General features: G+C 39.7%; 1 protein-coding gene across 1 annotated transcript in view; it reads left to right on the top strand.

Moving 5' to 3' along the window:
• LOC122792707 (dynein regulatory complex protein 11-like) overlaps window positions 1-17,380 on the top strand; it is a 785,298-nt gene that overhangs the window by 494,375 nt on the left and 273,543 nt on the right. Inside the window, exon 3 of the mRNA XM_044060292.1 lies at window positions 3,821-3,940. Coding sequence (XP_043916227.1) covers window positions 3,821-3,940 — 120 coding nt within the window. The remainder of the gene's footprint in view (window positions 1-3,820; window positions 3,941-17,380) is intronic.

Here is a 17,380-nt window from a genome sequence, read left to right as displayed (position 1 = left end):
TATAGGGGCTGCAACCAATGGGCACTGTGTGTCAGGGGTAGTGTATGACAGAAGAATGCTAAACAAGATGACAAGTAAGGTGTACAAAACAGTGGTATAGACAGTAATACTGTATGCTGCATAAATATGAGCAGTGAAGGCCAAGTAGCTGAGGAAACTAGAGGTACTGGAGATGAAATTCCCGAGATGGATGGTAGGATGCACATTGTGGGAGAGACAAAGAAATGGGGACATCAGAGCAGAAGCAAAGTAGCTCCAATTGTTGATAAGGTCAAAGAGAACAGATTATGGCTTTTGGGTCTATGTGCAAAAGCAGAAGACAATCTATTGAAGGAAACTGAGGAAGGACAGGAAGAAGCCAAAAGGAAATGAGGGCATCCAGCAAAGAGATGAATGGATCATGTGAGATAAGACTTGCAACAGTCATGAATGACTGTCAAAGAAGCTAGTAGAGTAGCATTGAATCAAGAGAGATGGTGACAGTTGATACAACAGCCTGACCCCATGTAGAAAATGGGAAAAGGGAGATTGCTGATGATGCCGATGATGGTAAGATCTGTTTTGAAGGTAACTCTAGAACTAGAGATTGATATTTCTTCCAAAGCTTAGACAGGTGAGCTTACTGAGTAGCACTATGTGATGCCCTGGTTATATCTACAATGAGACCTGCTGTGATGTGCCCTTAATTAATATTGGAGTAAATGGTAGCTGTTGTCATTAAAATGGTTCTAAAATGTTTTAAAAGCATTGTGAAAGCCATGCTGAGCTTATGATAGCAAGTCATAGCTATTCATGCAATTTAGCAGTTATTTCTATAGTAGATTTTCAAATATCTTTGTTAGAGGGCACAAATCACAGATGGGTCTGTAGTACTTCTGATATGTTGGTTTATCAGAGTGGAAATATGTATGCATGTTTACATTTGAAGGGAGAGGGAGAGAGATGCTTACATAAGAGGTTAAGAAATGAGGAAGGAATTTACCATTTTTTTCAGCTGCAAGTTTTGTGAAGGAAAGGTGAACTTTGAATAGTTTGACCCCACTACTGTTAAGTTTCAGTAGCAAGAATTTAGATTGCCTAACTAATATGGGAGAAGTAAAAGATGGATGTATAAGTGTCTAATTGATACACTGTAGAAGAGGATAGAGCATCTTGAGTATGTGGTTTTGCTTTGTTGTGAGGGAAAGTTGTTTATTATGTCCTTTATGGTAAATTGAAGAGACTGTGCATAGTTAGAGACAAGAAAGGAGTTATTTTTGAGGGAGTATCATTATTGGACTATGTGGAGTTATTTAAAGTGGCTGTCATTTGTCTAATTTCTTTTCAGAAGAGATTGTTTAGACTGGTTAGTTTGTCATAATTTAGTCCAGAGTGGAGTTATTACCTATTTTTATGGCAAGTCAAGTGGGTGAGTGGATTAAACGGACTAGTCTGAAATGCTGCAACATTTTGTTAAGGGGAGTTGCATCTTTCCCAGTGGCATTTACATTGAAGGCACCTGGAATGACAGCGTTTTTATTGATGCACATGGGGGAGGGCATATTTTGTATGGCAATATGTATCACAGACAGTATGGATTATTATAGCAATATCCCACCCCTGGGTGTGGGTAATGCGGGATTTACCCACGGTTGGCGTGGTTTGGTCCCGAGGGCGAAGCCCAAGGGACCAAACAAAGACAACCGTGGGTAAATCCGATACCCACACCCAGAAGTGGGTTATTGCTATTATACTATGACATTATTTAAGAAAAGAAATAATCACTTTTCTTAAATAATGGCATTGTATAATGCCTCTTTGCTGCCCTTCCGCAGCTGTCTGGTATCCGCGGCAGTTCTGATGTACTGCGCATGCCTATGCAGTACATCAGAGCTGTGGCCAAAAGCAATGGAGAAAGCAAGATCTCCATAGCTTTTTACTGTTTCGCTATGTTAAATGGGTTTAACATAGCGAGACAGCTTTAAAATAAGCAATGGAGATCTCCGTTGCTTATTTTAAAGCTGTCTCGCTATGTTAAACCCATTTAACATAGCGAGACAGGTTTAAAAAAAAAGCAACGGAGAAAGCAAGATCTCCGTTGCTTTTTACACACTGTGTCGCTATGTTAAAGGAGTTTAACATAGCGAGACAGCTTTAAAAAAAGCAACGGAGATTTTAACATAGCGAGACAGTGTTTTAAAAAAGACTTATACTAATGGAAAAAGTCCGGGCGACCGGACCTTTTTCCATTACTATAAGTCGATTTACAACGTGCACGCTGGCCAATCAGCGTGCACGTTTTGGAATATTAATGGGGGGTCATGGTATAATAGGAAACATTTGTATGAGAAATTATCTAATTATGTTTACTTTTATATTCTTTGAATAGGAGTGGTATTTTTATTTGTATTTTGTGAGAAGGTTTTTAGATTTTCACTTTAAAGTTGTGAGTAATGTAGAGGAATACTATCTGAAATAAATAAGCATCATGCTAGCACAGATGTTATGAGACAGTGAGTCACTTTAGATTGCGTCAGTCTGCACAGTGGCATTTTTGTAAGATTATGTTTAGACAGCCTGGATTTAGTAACTAGTGCATGGATAATAATTAGAGGGGAAAGTGTTAAAAAAGTAGAAGTACACTACCAGCTAAGCATGTAGGTCCATCTGTTACCCAGGATATGCAAGGGAGAAAAGATTAATAAGAGACATACTGTCACCAGGACTGAAAGGAAATTGATTAGTGATTAACACAGATGAAAAGAAATGGAGGTAGAAATTGTGCCAAGAGCAAGTAATAGTGGTTAAAATAAACAAAGTTATGGACAAATTTGTGAGAAGTTATAGAGTCATACTGGGAAAAGACGCCCACCAGTCACCTGGGCATTATTCAATAAATGTGATAGTTGTATACAAGACTTTGTCAAGTGCTGCAGTGCCACACAGGTTCATGGTGGGGGTACTGAGGCAAGTGGTGACCCATGTCTCCTTGACAAGGTATGACCTCACCCAGTTTAATTTCTCCAGGCCTTTTGGGTTTCTAATAATATGACAGGAATGGACACCATTCTTAGGTCAAAGTGTGATTAAATTTTGTGAAATTAGTATTGTTTCAGTCTTTGATGTTAGCCAAATGTGTTCTTCACAGCACCCACAGTATGCTCAGAATCAACTCCTCCTACAGTTCATGCAGTTACATGTATTGGCAGCATATATAAGTAAGACTCTGAATTCTTTTTTAAGAGACCCATTGTTCGACTACTATTGGAACTGTCTGGGTATCCTTCTTACACATTGCCGTAGTTTCTGCCTGCAAATCCTGGTGTTTTATGACTGTGTTTTTTTCTTATGACCAGTAAGCAGCAAGGCATGGTATTGTAATCCAGAAGCCAGCTAAAGAATAAAACTTTGAATTAAAGACTAATTGAAGGAGGACATTTAATGCAGATAATTCAATGTTTTGCTTCATATATGTGCATGTAACATATTAGTTGCATTGCATTTGGCATTAAAGGTGAAGATGGTCTAGTGGATCAGCTGATGTACTTAGTTTCCAGAATAAATGTGATGCACAAATACAGGAACAGTTAAAAGTTATTACTTGTAAATTACACAGTTTACTTTCCTGAAAAAAATAGTTAAATGAATGTATGCAAGCAAGTGGGAGTTAAAACGTAAGGCTGCAAGATGGAGGGAGATCACATATTTCATTTACTAAGGCTAAATATATATAAAATGTAAATATTTTTTTTCTTGAGGCTACTAAGTATCATAAAACACACTGCACTTTTTTGTGTGCATAAGGCTAGTTTCTCAAGAATGCCATACATTTTTTTTCCAGGAAGAAACTGAGATCCCTATTCCAAAATATTTCATCACTGAGAAGCTGAAGGTTCTTAAGGACAGAGAGAAAATTCTGGCTCAGATTTTAACTAGCAGTGAGGCTCCTCAGACTGAAGTGGTAAGTGTAAGCACATACAAAGTATATCACTTTTTCAGAATTGAACCTATAAGCAGCATTCCCTTACTTGAGATTGTTTATGCACCTGGGATGATTACAAGTAATTTTCAGTTTAAGAAATATGCAGCAGATAAATTAATGTTATTATTACATTATAAACTGTTATATAGATCCAAAAGGTAATTAATAAATCAAGTGTTGCTATGGGATGAAGTCAAGCTGGAGAAATAATGAAGTAATGCTGGGCATGCATATTAGCCCCATCATACTCACTGTATATCTGACAACCCTGTATTTTTGCTACTGACTTGCACACAGAGAACTGTTTAAAAAGCTACTGAATCTTCAAAAGTTACAGTCTTAAAGAAAACTACATTATTTTCATATGTCCTGACTGCATAGCTAGTTTTGCTTATCTGAGCTTCATTCAAAAATTAAATTTACTTAATGATAAAAATAATTCCCTATTTGAGTTTTCTAGTGAACTTTAAAATTTAGATTTAAAAGATGCATATCCATCCACTTTTCAGACATTTCTTAAGGATTTCAGTGTTTGGATCACATTATCAGTTCCCTGCATTACCCATTCATCTATCTACTTCTCCAAGTGTACTCTCAAAGTTTCTGGCTCCTGTACAGACTGCAAGATATTCATGTTTCCATATTTAGATGACTTGCTTATCTTTGAAGATTCTTTTTCAATTGTCAGGAGTCTCTCATTTGGGAAAGGGATCTCCTACACAGGCTGGGATGCCAAGCAAACTTTTAGAAGTTTGGTCTAACTCCTTCCCACAAGATTTTTTTCTTGGGGTGTATCCTGAACACCTCAGTTCAAAGAACATTTCTTCCACAGGAAAAATAGGTTTGTGTTTAGATATACTCCTGAGTTTTTCCCACTCAGACTACCATCCCAAACAAAGGAATTCCTCAGGATTCTAGGTCCCATGATGCCTCTTGCAAAATTCCATATGAGAAAAATCCAGTGACACCTGAAATCTCTATGGTGCCATCATCAGCATCCAATGACATTTCTGATTACAGTTTTTGTATTTGGAAAAGGGAGCTTCTATGGTGGAGACACCAAATTTCTCAAGATGCAGTTCTGCCATTCTTCCTGCCTGCCCAAACACAGTCAGTCACAACAGATATCTTAGACTTTTCCTGGGGAGTAGTGTTTATGGGAATAAAAGTGCAAGGTCTTTGGAACAAAAAGGCAGGCAAAACAGATAAACATAAAAGAGATGTTAGCTCTTATAAATACTGTCAATTCTCTCATACATCTGTGGTCCTCAGGAACTCTTCCATTGTTTGCAGACAAGACTCTCAGTTAGCTAAACCACAAATTGTGTAGTGTATTAGCTGCATAAAACTTGCATACATTCCTACCCTGTATATCATTCTCTTGCTAGTCCCTGAATGTTTCATTGTTGTGATCTGGACATTATTGCTAATTCATATTTTCTGTTTACCAAAACATTTATCTCACAAAAATTGCTTGTTTAGACAAACTAACCACTTACAAATTATAACTTCTTGTTTTCCTTCCTTACATCATGCATGCGTTCCAATGCCTTTGCATACAGAAAAGAAATTATTACTTTTTATTTCAAGGAAGAAATACATTGTATCCAAGATTTAAGTTCTAAGCGGGACACCATGTGTGAAAGCTTGGAAGACAGATGCCCTTTCTTTTCCTTGAACAAGAATGTTCTATATGCTTTTCCACCCTTTCCACTGATATCCAGGGTACATCTAAAGATTCAGAAGGAGTCCCCAAAGATCATTGTGGTGACATCCTTCTGGCCCAGGCAACAGTGGTTCTCCCTTCTTTTGGAATTGGCTGGGGCCAATTATCACAAGCTTCCTCACAGATTGGATTTACTCACACAGGATCAGGGGTGTTTGATATATCCTGACCCCAGTCAACTACAGATGACTGCCTGGATGTTTGGATCTTAATACCTTTTAGGCACCTGTTTTCTGAAGAAGTGCAGCAGGCACTAACAGAGACAAGAAAGCCTGATACTAGAAAATCATATATAACCAAATGGAAAAACTTTTCTAGTTTGATGCCAGCAAAACAATAAGCATCCATTCAGGGCTAATGTTTCTCTCAGGTCACAGTATTTATGTGAGTTGCTATCCTATGGAATGTCTTATTACTCAGTCAAGGTCTGTCCCTAGATTCCTCTCTTTCAATGCAATCTTATGTGAAAATGTTTTTGAAAGAGGTATTACAGAAGAAGCCTCCCAGAAAACCAGTGGTTCCTGCTTGGGATCTTAATTTTCTGTTAGAGAAGCCAATAGTTGCCCCATTTGAGCAAGCTCATCTGGCTAACTTGAAGTTATTATATGGAAAACTGTTTTGCAGATTGTTCTGAACTCTTGGGAAGAGTAACTGATTTGTAAGCTTTTATGTGGGTCAACCTTATCTCATGTTCCACAGAGACAGGGTTTCTTTCAGAACTAATCCTTCTTTTATGCCTAAAGTTATATCCAAGTTTACTTTAAGCCAGTTCATTAATCTCTGTATGTTCTTTCCTACATCCAAGAATGAGAGAGAAAGGATACACTACTTTGTGTGGGTTTGTGCTCAATTCCTCAGAACTACTCTTCGTCTGGGTACTTCGCCTGAGCGTTGCAGAGAATCTGTTACATCTAAAGCTATCCACTGCTGAAAAAGTGAAAATAAGTATCATTTTGCACTTCTGCTGATTATTTTTACTGTATTTCATAAGAATCCTGTATTAAGTGTTGCATTTCTCACACTTTAATAGAGTTTCTAAGCTGAACTGTTTCCACTGCTGCTATAGTACTTAATTATATTGCGTATGAGAACTCTAAAGCAATCATTTTTACATTAACTTATTCCCTCCAATGCAGCCCTGGAAGTTTGCACCATAGCTTCAAAGGGGCGGAACCTAAGCTTTTTGATAGAATCAAATTATATCTTGATATTTCGAACAAATGTTCATATCTCCTTAACCATTGGGGTTACTAAAGAAGTGTAAATGACAAACATCACAGCTATTTTTTACAGTAGTAGTATTCTTTAGGTTCTAGGTCTTAAACTGGGTTTTAAAAGTCAAAGTAAACCCGTTCAACATCTACAACCCTAAGCATATCTCCGGAGGACCTATGGGAACGTGCCTGTGCCTCCGTGACAGCCCTAAACATACGTTGAATGGCACAAAAAGAGACACCTGAATCAGATTCAGTAAAGCTTACACAGATTCAGTAGGCAACTCTACAAAGTGTGTAGAGCTACCCAAACAAGTTAAACAAGTTAAACACCATGGCATGCTAATTACAGCATAACCAGCTGAATTGTATGCTAATCAATCAATCCAAGATACAGGAGTTATGCAACAAGCTATAAAGCAATGTGTAGATTTAGTGCTGGTTTTCCCAGCAAATTCCAAAACCTAATGGAACGCAGCCACGGAAAGAAGTCTACACAGAAAGAATGTAGAGGCTGCTGTCTTCACTGCTGCTGCTGCTAATAGACCAATGTCAAGGAGAAAAGTTTCCAGGCCCCATTTAACTTATCACAGTCTACATGACGTGGAAATTGTAGAGAGCAACAAGTGGATAGAGACACACTACTGGAACTCTGCAACCCCTGTCATCCTCAGCTGAGAGCCATGGCAAACTCCATACCAATGGAGACAAAGGTTTGTGTAGCACTTAAAAGTTTAGCCACCAGTACCTTTCAGAGACCAACAGGGACATGCTGGAGGTGTCACAGGCATCAGTATCCAGGATCCATTGCTGTGTTCCAACATGCCAGTGAACACATATATTTTTCCCATACTCCTGAGAACATGGCCAGAAATATGCAGGAGTTCTTCCCTGTAGCACACTACCCTGAAGTACTGAGTACCATAGACTGCATACATATAGAAATTAAGGCACCACCGGGGGAACAGGAAAGGCTGTACATAAATAGAAAGGGATTCCACTCTATTAACTGCCAAGTCATGTGTAATGCCAAGAGAATAATCATGAATGTGTGTGCTGGCAACCTAGGCAGTTACCACCAATGACATGTCTGCCTCACCTCCCAAGTGTATCAGATGTTTACTAGTGGGGATATCCCACAGGGTCATTTAAGGGGGACGCAAGTTATGCACTGGAACTATGGCTGATGACACCCATCAGAAATGCACACTTACCCTCTGAAGAATGCCATAATGAGGCACACACTCAAACCAGAAATATCTTAGAGCATGTGTTTGGACTGCTGAAGCCACACTTCAGTACCTATATACATCTGGGGGAGCCCTCCAGTACAAATTCACATACATGTACTGAAATATCCACTGTATGTGCCTTGCTTCACAACATCATCCTGAAAAAACAGCTTCAGCAGGATCAACAAGGGGCAAGGGCACACATCTTACCACCAATGGCAAGGTTACCACAGCCACACACAGGTGAGGAGTCAGAGGGGGAACCAGCAGCTGCTATGGGTATAGGCAGATATAGGCATGCTCAGTATGCCCTTGCATTGGTTAAGAGACAATGCATAGCACACTCACTCACCACCTAAGGCCCTAAAATCTTCTTCCCATGCACATAAATACAGTAACATTGATGCCAGGCAGCTCTCACAACTTTTACATACTCATGTAATGGCTGTGTATTGTTAGCATCAGATAGAGTCAGCCTTGAACTAAAACTGGTGCCAGTGCTGGATTTGCAAGGTTTTAAGTGTTGAACCTGGTGTGTATTGTGTAATAATATAAATGAATGGCATATGTTGATACTTGGTAGTGTAAGCAAGTAAAAGGTGGGTGATTTGTACAGAAATGACTTTAACATGTGACAGCAGAGACTTATGTGACTTATATGTGTCCATTTTTAAGTAGTAGGCCTCAGGCATCAAAGATTCACATAGTCATACCTCTCTAAAGTACTGATGGTCACTGAATGTCCTCACTATAGCACCATACATTTGTTCTGGAAAATCGTTAAAGAGAAAAGTTAGAAAATAATGAGACACATTTCATTTTCAGACTTCACAACCTTCACAAGATCATTAACAATACCGATGCAAAAAAAGTTTGATGTTATCAACTGTCTAACTTTCTAAGGCCAATAAAAGTCAAAGATATAATTAACAATCCAACATCACAAATCAAGTCAGCTATGCTCCCTGAGCATCAGACACAAAGCTTATGTATCCCTGAATCCAAAAGATAGAAAACAGGGATATGGCACAGTTATCATCACTTGCACAGCGTGTTGTGTGGGGGCCAGTAAGCCTAGACTGGCACAACAGGTCAGTGAGTGAGTGTGTGTAAGAAAGAAAGAAAGAGAAGCAGGCAGACATTTGGATAAAGTAACAAATGGTCAGTGAGACAAAATGAGTTTTAAGCTTCACGGTGTATGTGTCTGTATGGATCCTTCAGGTGATATTGGTGTGTGAGTGTCCAAAAATAAAGGTTATATCAGGTACCAAAAGAACCAAGAATCAAAACCAAAAGTACTCAGAGAAAGTCCAAGCCAACACTGGTATTCATAAACTTTAATCCAACCACGTAAAATAATGTACACTCATAAAGGCATACACTGTATTAAATAGCATTTTTGTCAAAGTTCCATAGACTTCATCAGATGCAGAACTACAGAGGATAGAAATTCCACAGCTTCTTGACTGGCTTTTGGAACCACATCCATTGTTTGCTGACAATACAGGAGCTCCTATTTTTCCTTGTGTCAGATAAGTCTTTATCTGTCAGGTTCATTAACAAGGTACCTGCTTAAAGGAAAACAAATTAAATGCTGATCTTAATTCAGTACAAACAAAATGGTGCTGTCACTTTAATCACGAGTCATTATCTGTTATCCTCCGTATGTAGGTATTGAACCCTGGAGAAATGCCTTGGATATGAACAACAGCCTCTCCTCGTGCCAGTCCCCACCAAGGGTGTCACCACTGCTTGTGTTACAAATCATGCCGCAGCGTGAGGCTCCCTAGCCTCTAGACATTTTCAACTTGTGTGAGTGTCTCCATGAATGCAACCAAGCGCAGTGCCAGCTCTACATCTTGGTATGTCAGACAGGTGTTAGCTGTGCATGGTAGAGGTGTCAGTTCATCATTATTGTACCCAACCATGAGAACTTACTCTGCCATGAGTTGCACTGGCACATTCATGCCCATGGTCAGGTACACTAATGCCACCTGAACATGACTGATGTCTGCTGGGCAAGCTCCCATCACAAGGATACCCAAGACAACATCCCCATAGTCTGCGACATCTGGGTGTGGACAGCTCAACCACTAATGGAGCAGTGGAAGTACTGCCACTATGGGAGTGTGATCGGGCATGGCTACATTGGCTAACAGCAGATGATGTGGCTGACATACACCCAAGAGGATGCCATTCCCCTCCCAGCAGATGTTCCATCACAGACACCACCCATTCCAATGTGTCATTCATCCAATCCATTGAATCGGCAACACAGTGGAGGCAGTCACGCATGTCAGCCTGTGCACCATCTACAATCCTAAGCATTCTCTGGAGGACCTATGGGAACATGTCTCTGCCTCCATGATAGCAAAAGAGACACCTGGATCAGGTGGAGGATGGACAGCAGGCCTCCTGTGAGCACCCCTAACAACCCTCCTGTGTGACACCTTGCCCGCACTTTGGCTATGGCCAGAGTCAACAGGCACTGAAGCCACAGTAACCACACTTCCCTGTTCTATTGTCTCACCCTCCACCTGTCCAATATCTGAGGGCTCACTGGAATGGGTAGGCCTACTGTCTATTTCCAATGGAATTACAGTGTTGCCGCTATTACAGACAGTACAGCAATACACACAACAGTCCTGGCTCTAACATCACAAACAAAATATTTCTTTGAACTGCTTATCAGTACTGGCATAAAAATGTTTGGCTTACCATGTGTAGATGCTTGTAGGCTCCCTATGCTGGATGGTCCTAGATCATCATCACAATTAACAGTAATACAGTGGGTAACATTTTTCCCTTTATATGTCCATTAAATATACTTTCAACAAAAACTTGGATGACAAGTCCAACCTAAGCTCATGTGTAATAAATCTGAATGTGTTGTTAACTGTAGCAATCTGCAATCCCCCCAACCAATTTCTTGTTAAACAGAACTAACATACTGATGAAAATATTTTACTATACAAGAGTATTTAACAGTTGAGATACATAAGCCTACAAGGAAGCTCCTCTTGAGATATACCTGCTGTCCCTGAAACAGTAGCACCAATGTCAAGGGCATGCTGTTCTGCACTTTCCTGTGAGCTGTTTGGATCCCTGACAGTGGATTTGCTGTTAGTAGTGGCACTGTAGCAGTCCCACCCCTGGTACCCATCCAATCATGGGCCACTGCAGCTGCTCTTCTCCGTGCAGATGAGATCATGTCAGTGGACCTATGGCACACCTGATCACATCTCCTGCTGTGGCTGCCTACTGCATTCATATCTGCAACTATTTGCTGACAAATTTGTATTCTGCCTGACATATCTCCACATCCTCTCTCAAGCAAAAAGGCACCACGTTAGCTAAAAGCTTCCACAATTACTTGATTCTCAGGGTCAGTGAAGAATGGTTTTCAGGGACTTGAGATGTCTAGGTGCCATGGTCCTAGGTGTCCTAAAATATAACAGAAGGATAATACACATAAGTATCACATAGGTTCATAGGTAGGTACTAGGCTATCAGCCCAAGGTCCTACATAAGCCTAGCCAACAAGGTCCTCTAGCTTACGCCACAGAAGACATTATTTTCCTGTACCCCTGTCAAGCAGAGCCACAGAAGTGATCCCTGGGGTGTAGTTCCTATTTCCCATCCATTCATCAAGATTTTTCTTGAAGAGTGCTAATGAGGAGCTTTTCTTGACATAGATGGGTAGCTTGTTCCAGAGTATGGGAAGTCTCTGGGACAGGACTCTATCCTTCCAGCATGTCCTGTTTATTGTGGTGACAAGGTTTTGGTCCCTAGAGCATGTAGCTCGGAGGGATTGGGATTTCTTTAGGTGTAGCAGGTACAGCAGCTGTGGGTTTGACATAGCTTTATATGTGAGGCAGAGATCACCTAGGAGTAAGCTTGAATTTTTTGAGGCGGTCAGTGCAGGGCATCTGTTTGAGGTCAGTAATCTTCTTTGTGAGGTACTTCTGTGGCCTTTCCAGCTGCTGCAGATGTCTTGTGAGGTACATTCCAAAAGGGGTGTTATACTCTATAATGGGTCTAATGAGTGTCGAGTAGAGGGGAACCATGATCACTTTTTTCCTGGATGAGAACCCTTTTGTGATGTGTGCCACATAGAAGGATTTCCTGACTACTGTGGTGATGTGATTATCAAAGGAGAGACTACTGTCCACCTGAGTCCCAAGGTCTCTTATCACATATTCAACATTAAGTAGACTGCCGCCTATGTGATAGTTCATGGGTACAGAGTTTTTACCAAAGGAGATGACAATGCACTTTTTGGCATTGAGCTTGAGGTCATGGCTGTGACACCAGGCATCTGTCTCAGTGAGGCCCTTCTGTAGGATGTCTGCATCATTTGGGGACTTGACTATGGCTCCTAGTTTGCATTCATCTGTGAACTTCATTAGCCAAAGACCTTCTGTGTTAGCCTGTACTTCAGAGAAGTAGATACCAAACAGGAGAGGACCCAGCACTGAACCCTGTGGTACTCCACTTGTCACTGGTCTGAAGTCGGATTTGGAGTCTGCTACTTTCACAGTGTGGGCTCTGTCAGTGAGCCAGTTGGCAACCCAGCTTGTGACATATGGATTTATACCTAGTTTAGTAAGTTTATCTATAGTTCCAGAGTGGGGGATGGTGTTGAAAGCCTTGGCGAGATCTATATGGGCTGTGTGAACCACCTTACCCTCATCTATGGCTTTGGTGACCGCTTCAAAGAAGTCTATTAGGTTTAGGAGGCATGATCTGCCTTTTACAAACCCGAACTGGGTGGGATCCAGAGTTTGTAGATTACCAGTGTCATTGTTTATAGGTTCTGTGATGATACATTCCATAGCCTTGCAGATCAGGCTCATCAGGCTAATGGGGAGGTAGTTCCCGAGGTCCGTGGTGGCTCCCCCTTTGTGGAGTGGGATAACAGTCGCTGTGCACCATTCAGTGGGCACAAAGTCTGAGGTGAGGCTATGATTGAACATGGTACTTAGGTGGGGTGCCAGTTCATTCTGTAGTTCATGTAGAACACAGCCTGGGATGTTATCAGGTCCCATGGATGTTTTGTTCTTGGCTTTGGAGAGTGTGGTTTTTACTTGTGCAGCCATAATTACAGGAACTTTGCATTCTTCTGGTATAGAGATGGGCCCTTTATGAGGTGAGAGGGGGGTAAAGTTAGCACTGAACCTATCTGCCAGGATATTGTGCAATATCAGTTGGTTCTGTATATTTAGTGCCATTGTGTTGTAACTCAGAGCAGATCTGAGTGTTCCCATTGAGATTCTTGACATAGCTATAGAATGCTTTGTGGTTGTCTTTAGAATCAGTGGCAATCTTGTTTTCGTAAATAGTTTTGGAGGATTTTATGAGGGATCTCAGCTTCTTACTGAGGCTGATCAGGGAGTTCCTCCAATCATGGGATTTTACTCTTTTTTGCAACACTTTCTTTCTTCTGTAGTAGAGTTTGTTTATGGCAGGGGACCACCAGATTGGCTTCCTTTTTTTGGAGGGTAGCATCTTGGTTCTGTTAGGGATTGCATGATCCATACACTCATGTAAGTGCTTATAATGTGCATTTGTGTAGGATTCAGCAGTCATACCTCTATTGTCCATCTGCATGGATGTCATGAAGTTTGCCGCTTCTGTCTTAAGAAGTGTGAAGTTGACTTTGGAGAAATTTTTTACTGTGGTTTCCCTACTTTGGGATGGGGGCAGGACATGGATGTTTAGGGTGATTAGCTAGTGGCCGGATCTGACCAAAGAGGAATTGACCTCTGGTGTGGAACACTGGTTGCCCATGTTGGTAATGACCAGGTCTAGGATATCGCTGCCCCTGGTGGGGGTGTGGATAAATTAATCCAAGGCATTGGAATTTATATATTCCAGAAAACATAGAGCAAAAGAGTTGGTACATGAGTAGTTTTCCCAGTTAATGGTGGGATAGTTGAAATCACCCATTATTAGTGTGTTAGGTTGTACCCTAATATTTTCCAGTGTATCAAGAAATAGGAGTGGGAATCCTGGGGCATGATGGGGGATCTGTAGCAAGCTACAATTTGGATTGCGGTCTTGCCCAGAGTTAGTTGCACTCGGATAATCTCTGATGCATTATGCTGAGCAACTAGCCTGGAGATGTGGATATCCTTAATGAATATGGACATGCCTCTGCCTTTAGTGTTTTGGTCCAGGTTAGGTGGCCGAAAGGTGTGGTATGAATTATAACCTGGTAATGCAGGGGAGCTCTCTGGAGCCTTCCATTTTAAGGAGTGCCTCCAGTGCATGCATTTTGAGATTTAGACTTCTTCCTTTTACTTAATACCTAGTTTAATTTTCTTAGGAATCTTTCCTTAACCTTTCCTACCTACCCAGTTTGAAAAAATGTTCTCTCCTTCAGTTTTTCTTCTAGTAACTCTCTTCTTTTGCACTTTGGTGTTCTTGCCTACCAATGCTGTTAGTTTTTCTATGTTAACAATAAAATAATAGGGGAATAGTAGTTTCACTAATTTCTGACTTTCTTCTGTGAGTAAAAAACCAATAACCACCAGCTCCAGGTACAAATAAATCAGGTCCCAAAAGAAGAAGCAGCAAGTTGGAGTTTAATATCCACTGTATTTTCAGTATAATAGCAGCAAAAATGATGTCCACAGAAGCACAATACGTTTGCAAAAACACAACGTTTCGTCATCAACTTCCTCAGTAATGACAACCATAATGAAGACTTTCCTTATATAGTGAACATAACCCAATTAACATTTGAACTAACCAATCAAATAAAGTAAAATAAAATACCTAATAAATAATGCTTTAAGTACTTTCAATCACTACAACAGTTTGTGAAACATAATCAAATGTAAGAACTAATGTTAAATACATTTCAAAATTAAAATCTGTGTATACACATACATCAAGGTTAAAATTCTAGTATAATTAATTAAAAATGTTTTATTCTGTCACGAACCATATTTAAACTCTAATGCATATTTTTATAGTAAATTACACCATCTAGTGGTCAAAATAAAAAATCACAGTGTTTTACCATAGAAGTGACTTAATTATAAACAAGTTTAAAATGTGTGTTTATTAAAAACTACTAAATATATAAACTTAAACAGTTGATTTTAATAAATATTTTTTGTGTAAAAATTGTTTAAAAATTAATTTAATAATTCCACAAATTATATGAGGAGAATGAATATTGCGCCTAATAAAATGTACTTTTTGAAGGTGCTAGAGCTTAGCTGCCCTTAATTTGAGCACCGGTGCTAGAGACACCATGTCATTTAACCCCAAGTTTCTACCTGAATCTAGTATTAGTTGCCAATGTAACTCCCTATATTCAATAAGGGTTTCCCACATACCACCTCTGGGATTAATGGGAACTACTTCAAGCACAAAAAATTGGTAACCTGTTGTTGGACATCTCATAGAGTGTTTACTTAGTGCATTTTTGTCTTTTTTCACTCTAACATCATAAAGGTGCTCGTAAATCCTTTGTTTGAGCTTCCTCTCACTTTTTCCAACGTAAAATGAAGAACATTTCTTACATATGGCAATGTAAATAATGCCACTAGTGTCGCAATTTGCAAAACTGTTTAGAAATAGTGTCTTTTTCCTTGCCTGTAAATAAATTGAGGTACCAGTCAATAAGTGTGTGCAATAATTGCACCTACCACATTTAAACAATCCCTTCTTAGCTTTACTGTTCTTACTTATTCGATTGAAATTGTGACAATTTTCTAGTATGTTCTTGATGTTTCTCCCTTTACGATAGGTGTAGGTTACTTCCTTATCAAAGATGTACTCTAAATCAGAAATTTCTGAAAAGGCATTTCATTCTTTAATAAAAATTTCCTTTATTAAGCTTGAATATTCATTAAAGGTGGTAACTAGCCCTGCACTATATTGATCAATATTAGCTCTGCTGTTTGCTTTTATTACAGCTGTGTCTTTTTTTACCTAAAATAGGAGCAAAGGGACCCTTCCTTTTCTTGTTTACTTCTTCTAAAATATTATTGAAGTAGTCGTGTGAATAACCCCTCACAGCAAAAAGCTCTCTAAGTGCATTAACTTCTTTACAAAATTCATCATCTTCAGAGGTCATTCTGCTTGTACGAACTAGTTGCCCTTTTACAACCCCCTTCTTTTGAAATGGGGGATGACAACTACTAAAATGTAAATAGCTGTTGGAAAATGTTTCTTTTCTGTGTATTTTTGATGTGAAATTTCCATCTTTTTTACTAATATTGACATCTAAATAATTCAGTGTCTTTGTGTCAAAATTCTGAGTAAATTTCAAAAAATTAGTGGTTTGGTTGACATATTCTACCAACTTCTCAAAGCTACATTGATTACCTTTCCAAAAGAAGCAAAGGTCGTCCAGAAATCTGGCATATAAAACCCATTGTTCATTGAAAGGCGAGTTAAGCAAAAATTTCTCCTCCCAAAAAGCCATAATAATGTTGGCATAAGTTGGGGCACAATGTGCCCCCATGGCTACACCTTTTTCTTGTCTGTAATATTCCCCATGAAAATAAATAAAGTTGTTTTTTAGTATAATTTCCATTAGGGTTAAGGTGTTTCTAAAGTCTCCTTGGGTCAATTTTTTACTAGCTATTAAGGCTTCTTCAAACCAGTGTAGCCCCGTGTCGTGTGGGATACATCCAAAAAGATCAACGACATCCATTGTACCAAAACACAAATTTTCACTGTACAAAGTTGGTTCCACTTTCCTTAAAAAGTCCCACGAGTCCTTGAGTATATAATTTCTCCCCTCTAATACATTTTTGACTTTTACATCCACATACTTTGCCAGAGGCGCTGTAGCAGAGCCATCCGCTGACACTATAGGCCTTAAGGGGGGATCTATACTATCTTTGTGTACTTTGGGGATGCCAAAAATACATGGGACCTTAGGCTTCTCAACAGTCAAAAACTTGTAAGTTTCTTTGTCAATTGAACCTTCCAACAAAAGGTCGTTCAATAGGACGTGTATCTTTTTGTAAGCTATGTTGACTTCGTTGAGAGATACTCTAGTGTACTTGTCTACATCATTCAGTATTTCCAACATTTTACCTTCATATTGTATTGCTTGCATAACAACCACTCCGCCTCCTTTATTTGCCTCTGCCTTTAGTGTTTTGGTCCAGGTTAGGTGGCCGAAAGGTGTGGTATGAATTATAACCTGGTAATGCAGGGGAGCTCTCTGGAGCCTTCCATTTTAAGGAGTGCCTCCAGTGCATGCATTTTGAGATTTAGA

This window comes from Protopterus annectens, chromosome 2.part0 (assembly GCF_019279795.1).
Source record: "Protopterus annectens isolate FY-2018-M chromosome 2.part0, PAN1.0, whole genome shotgun sequence".
NCBI classification, from domain to species: Eukaryota; Metazoa; Chordata; order Ceratodontiformes; family Protopteridae; genus Protopterus; species Protopterus annectens.
The sequence above is the reverse complement of the archived record's forward strand: the minus strand, read 5'-3'. Positions and strand labels throughout refer to the sequence as shown.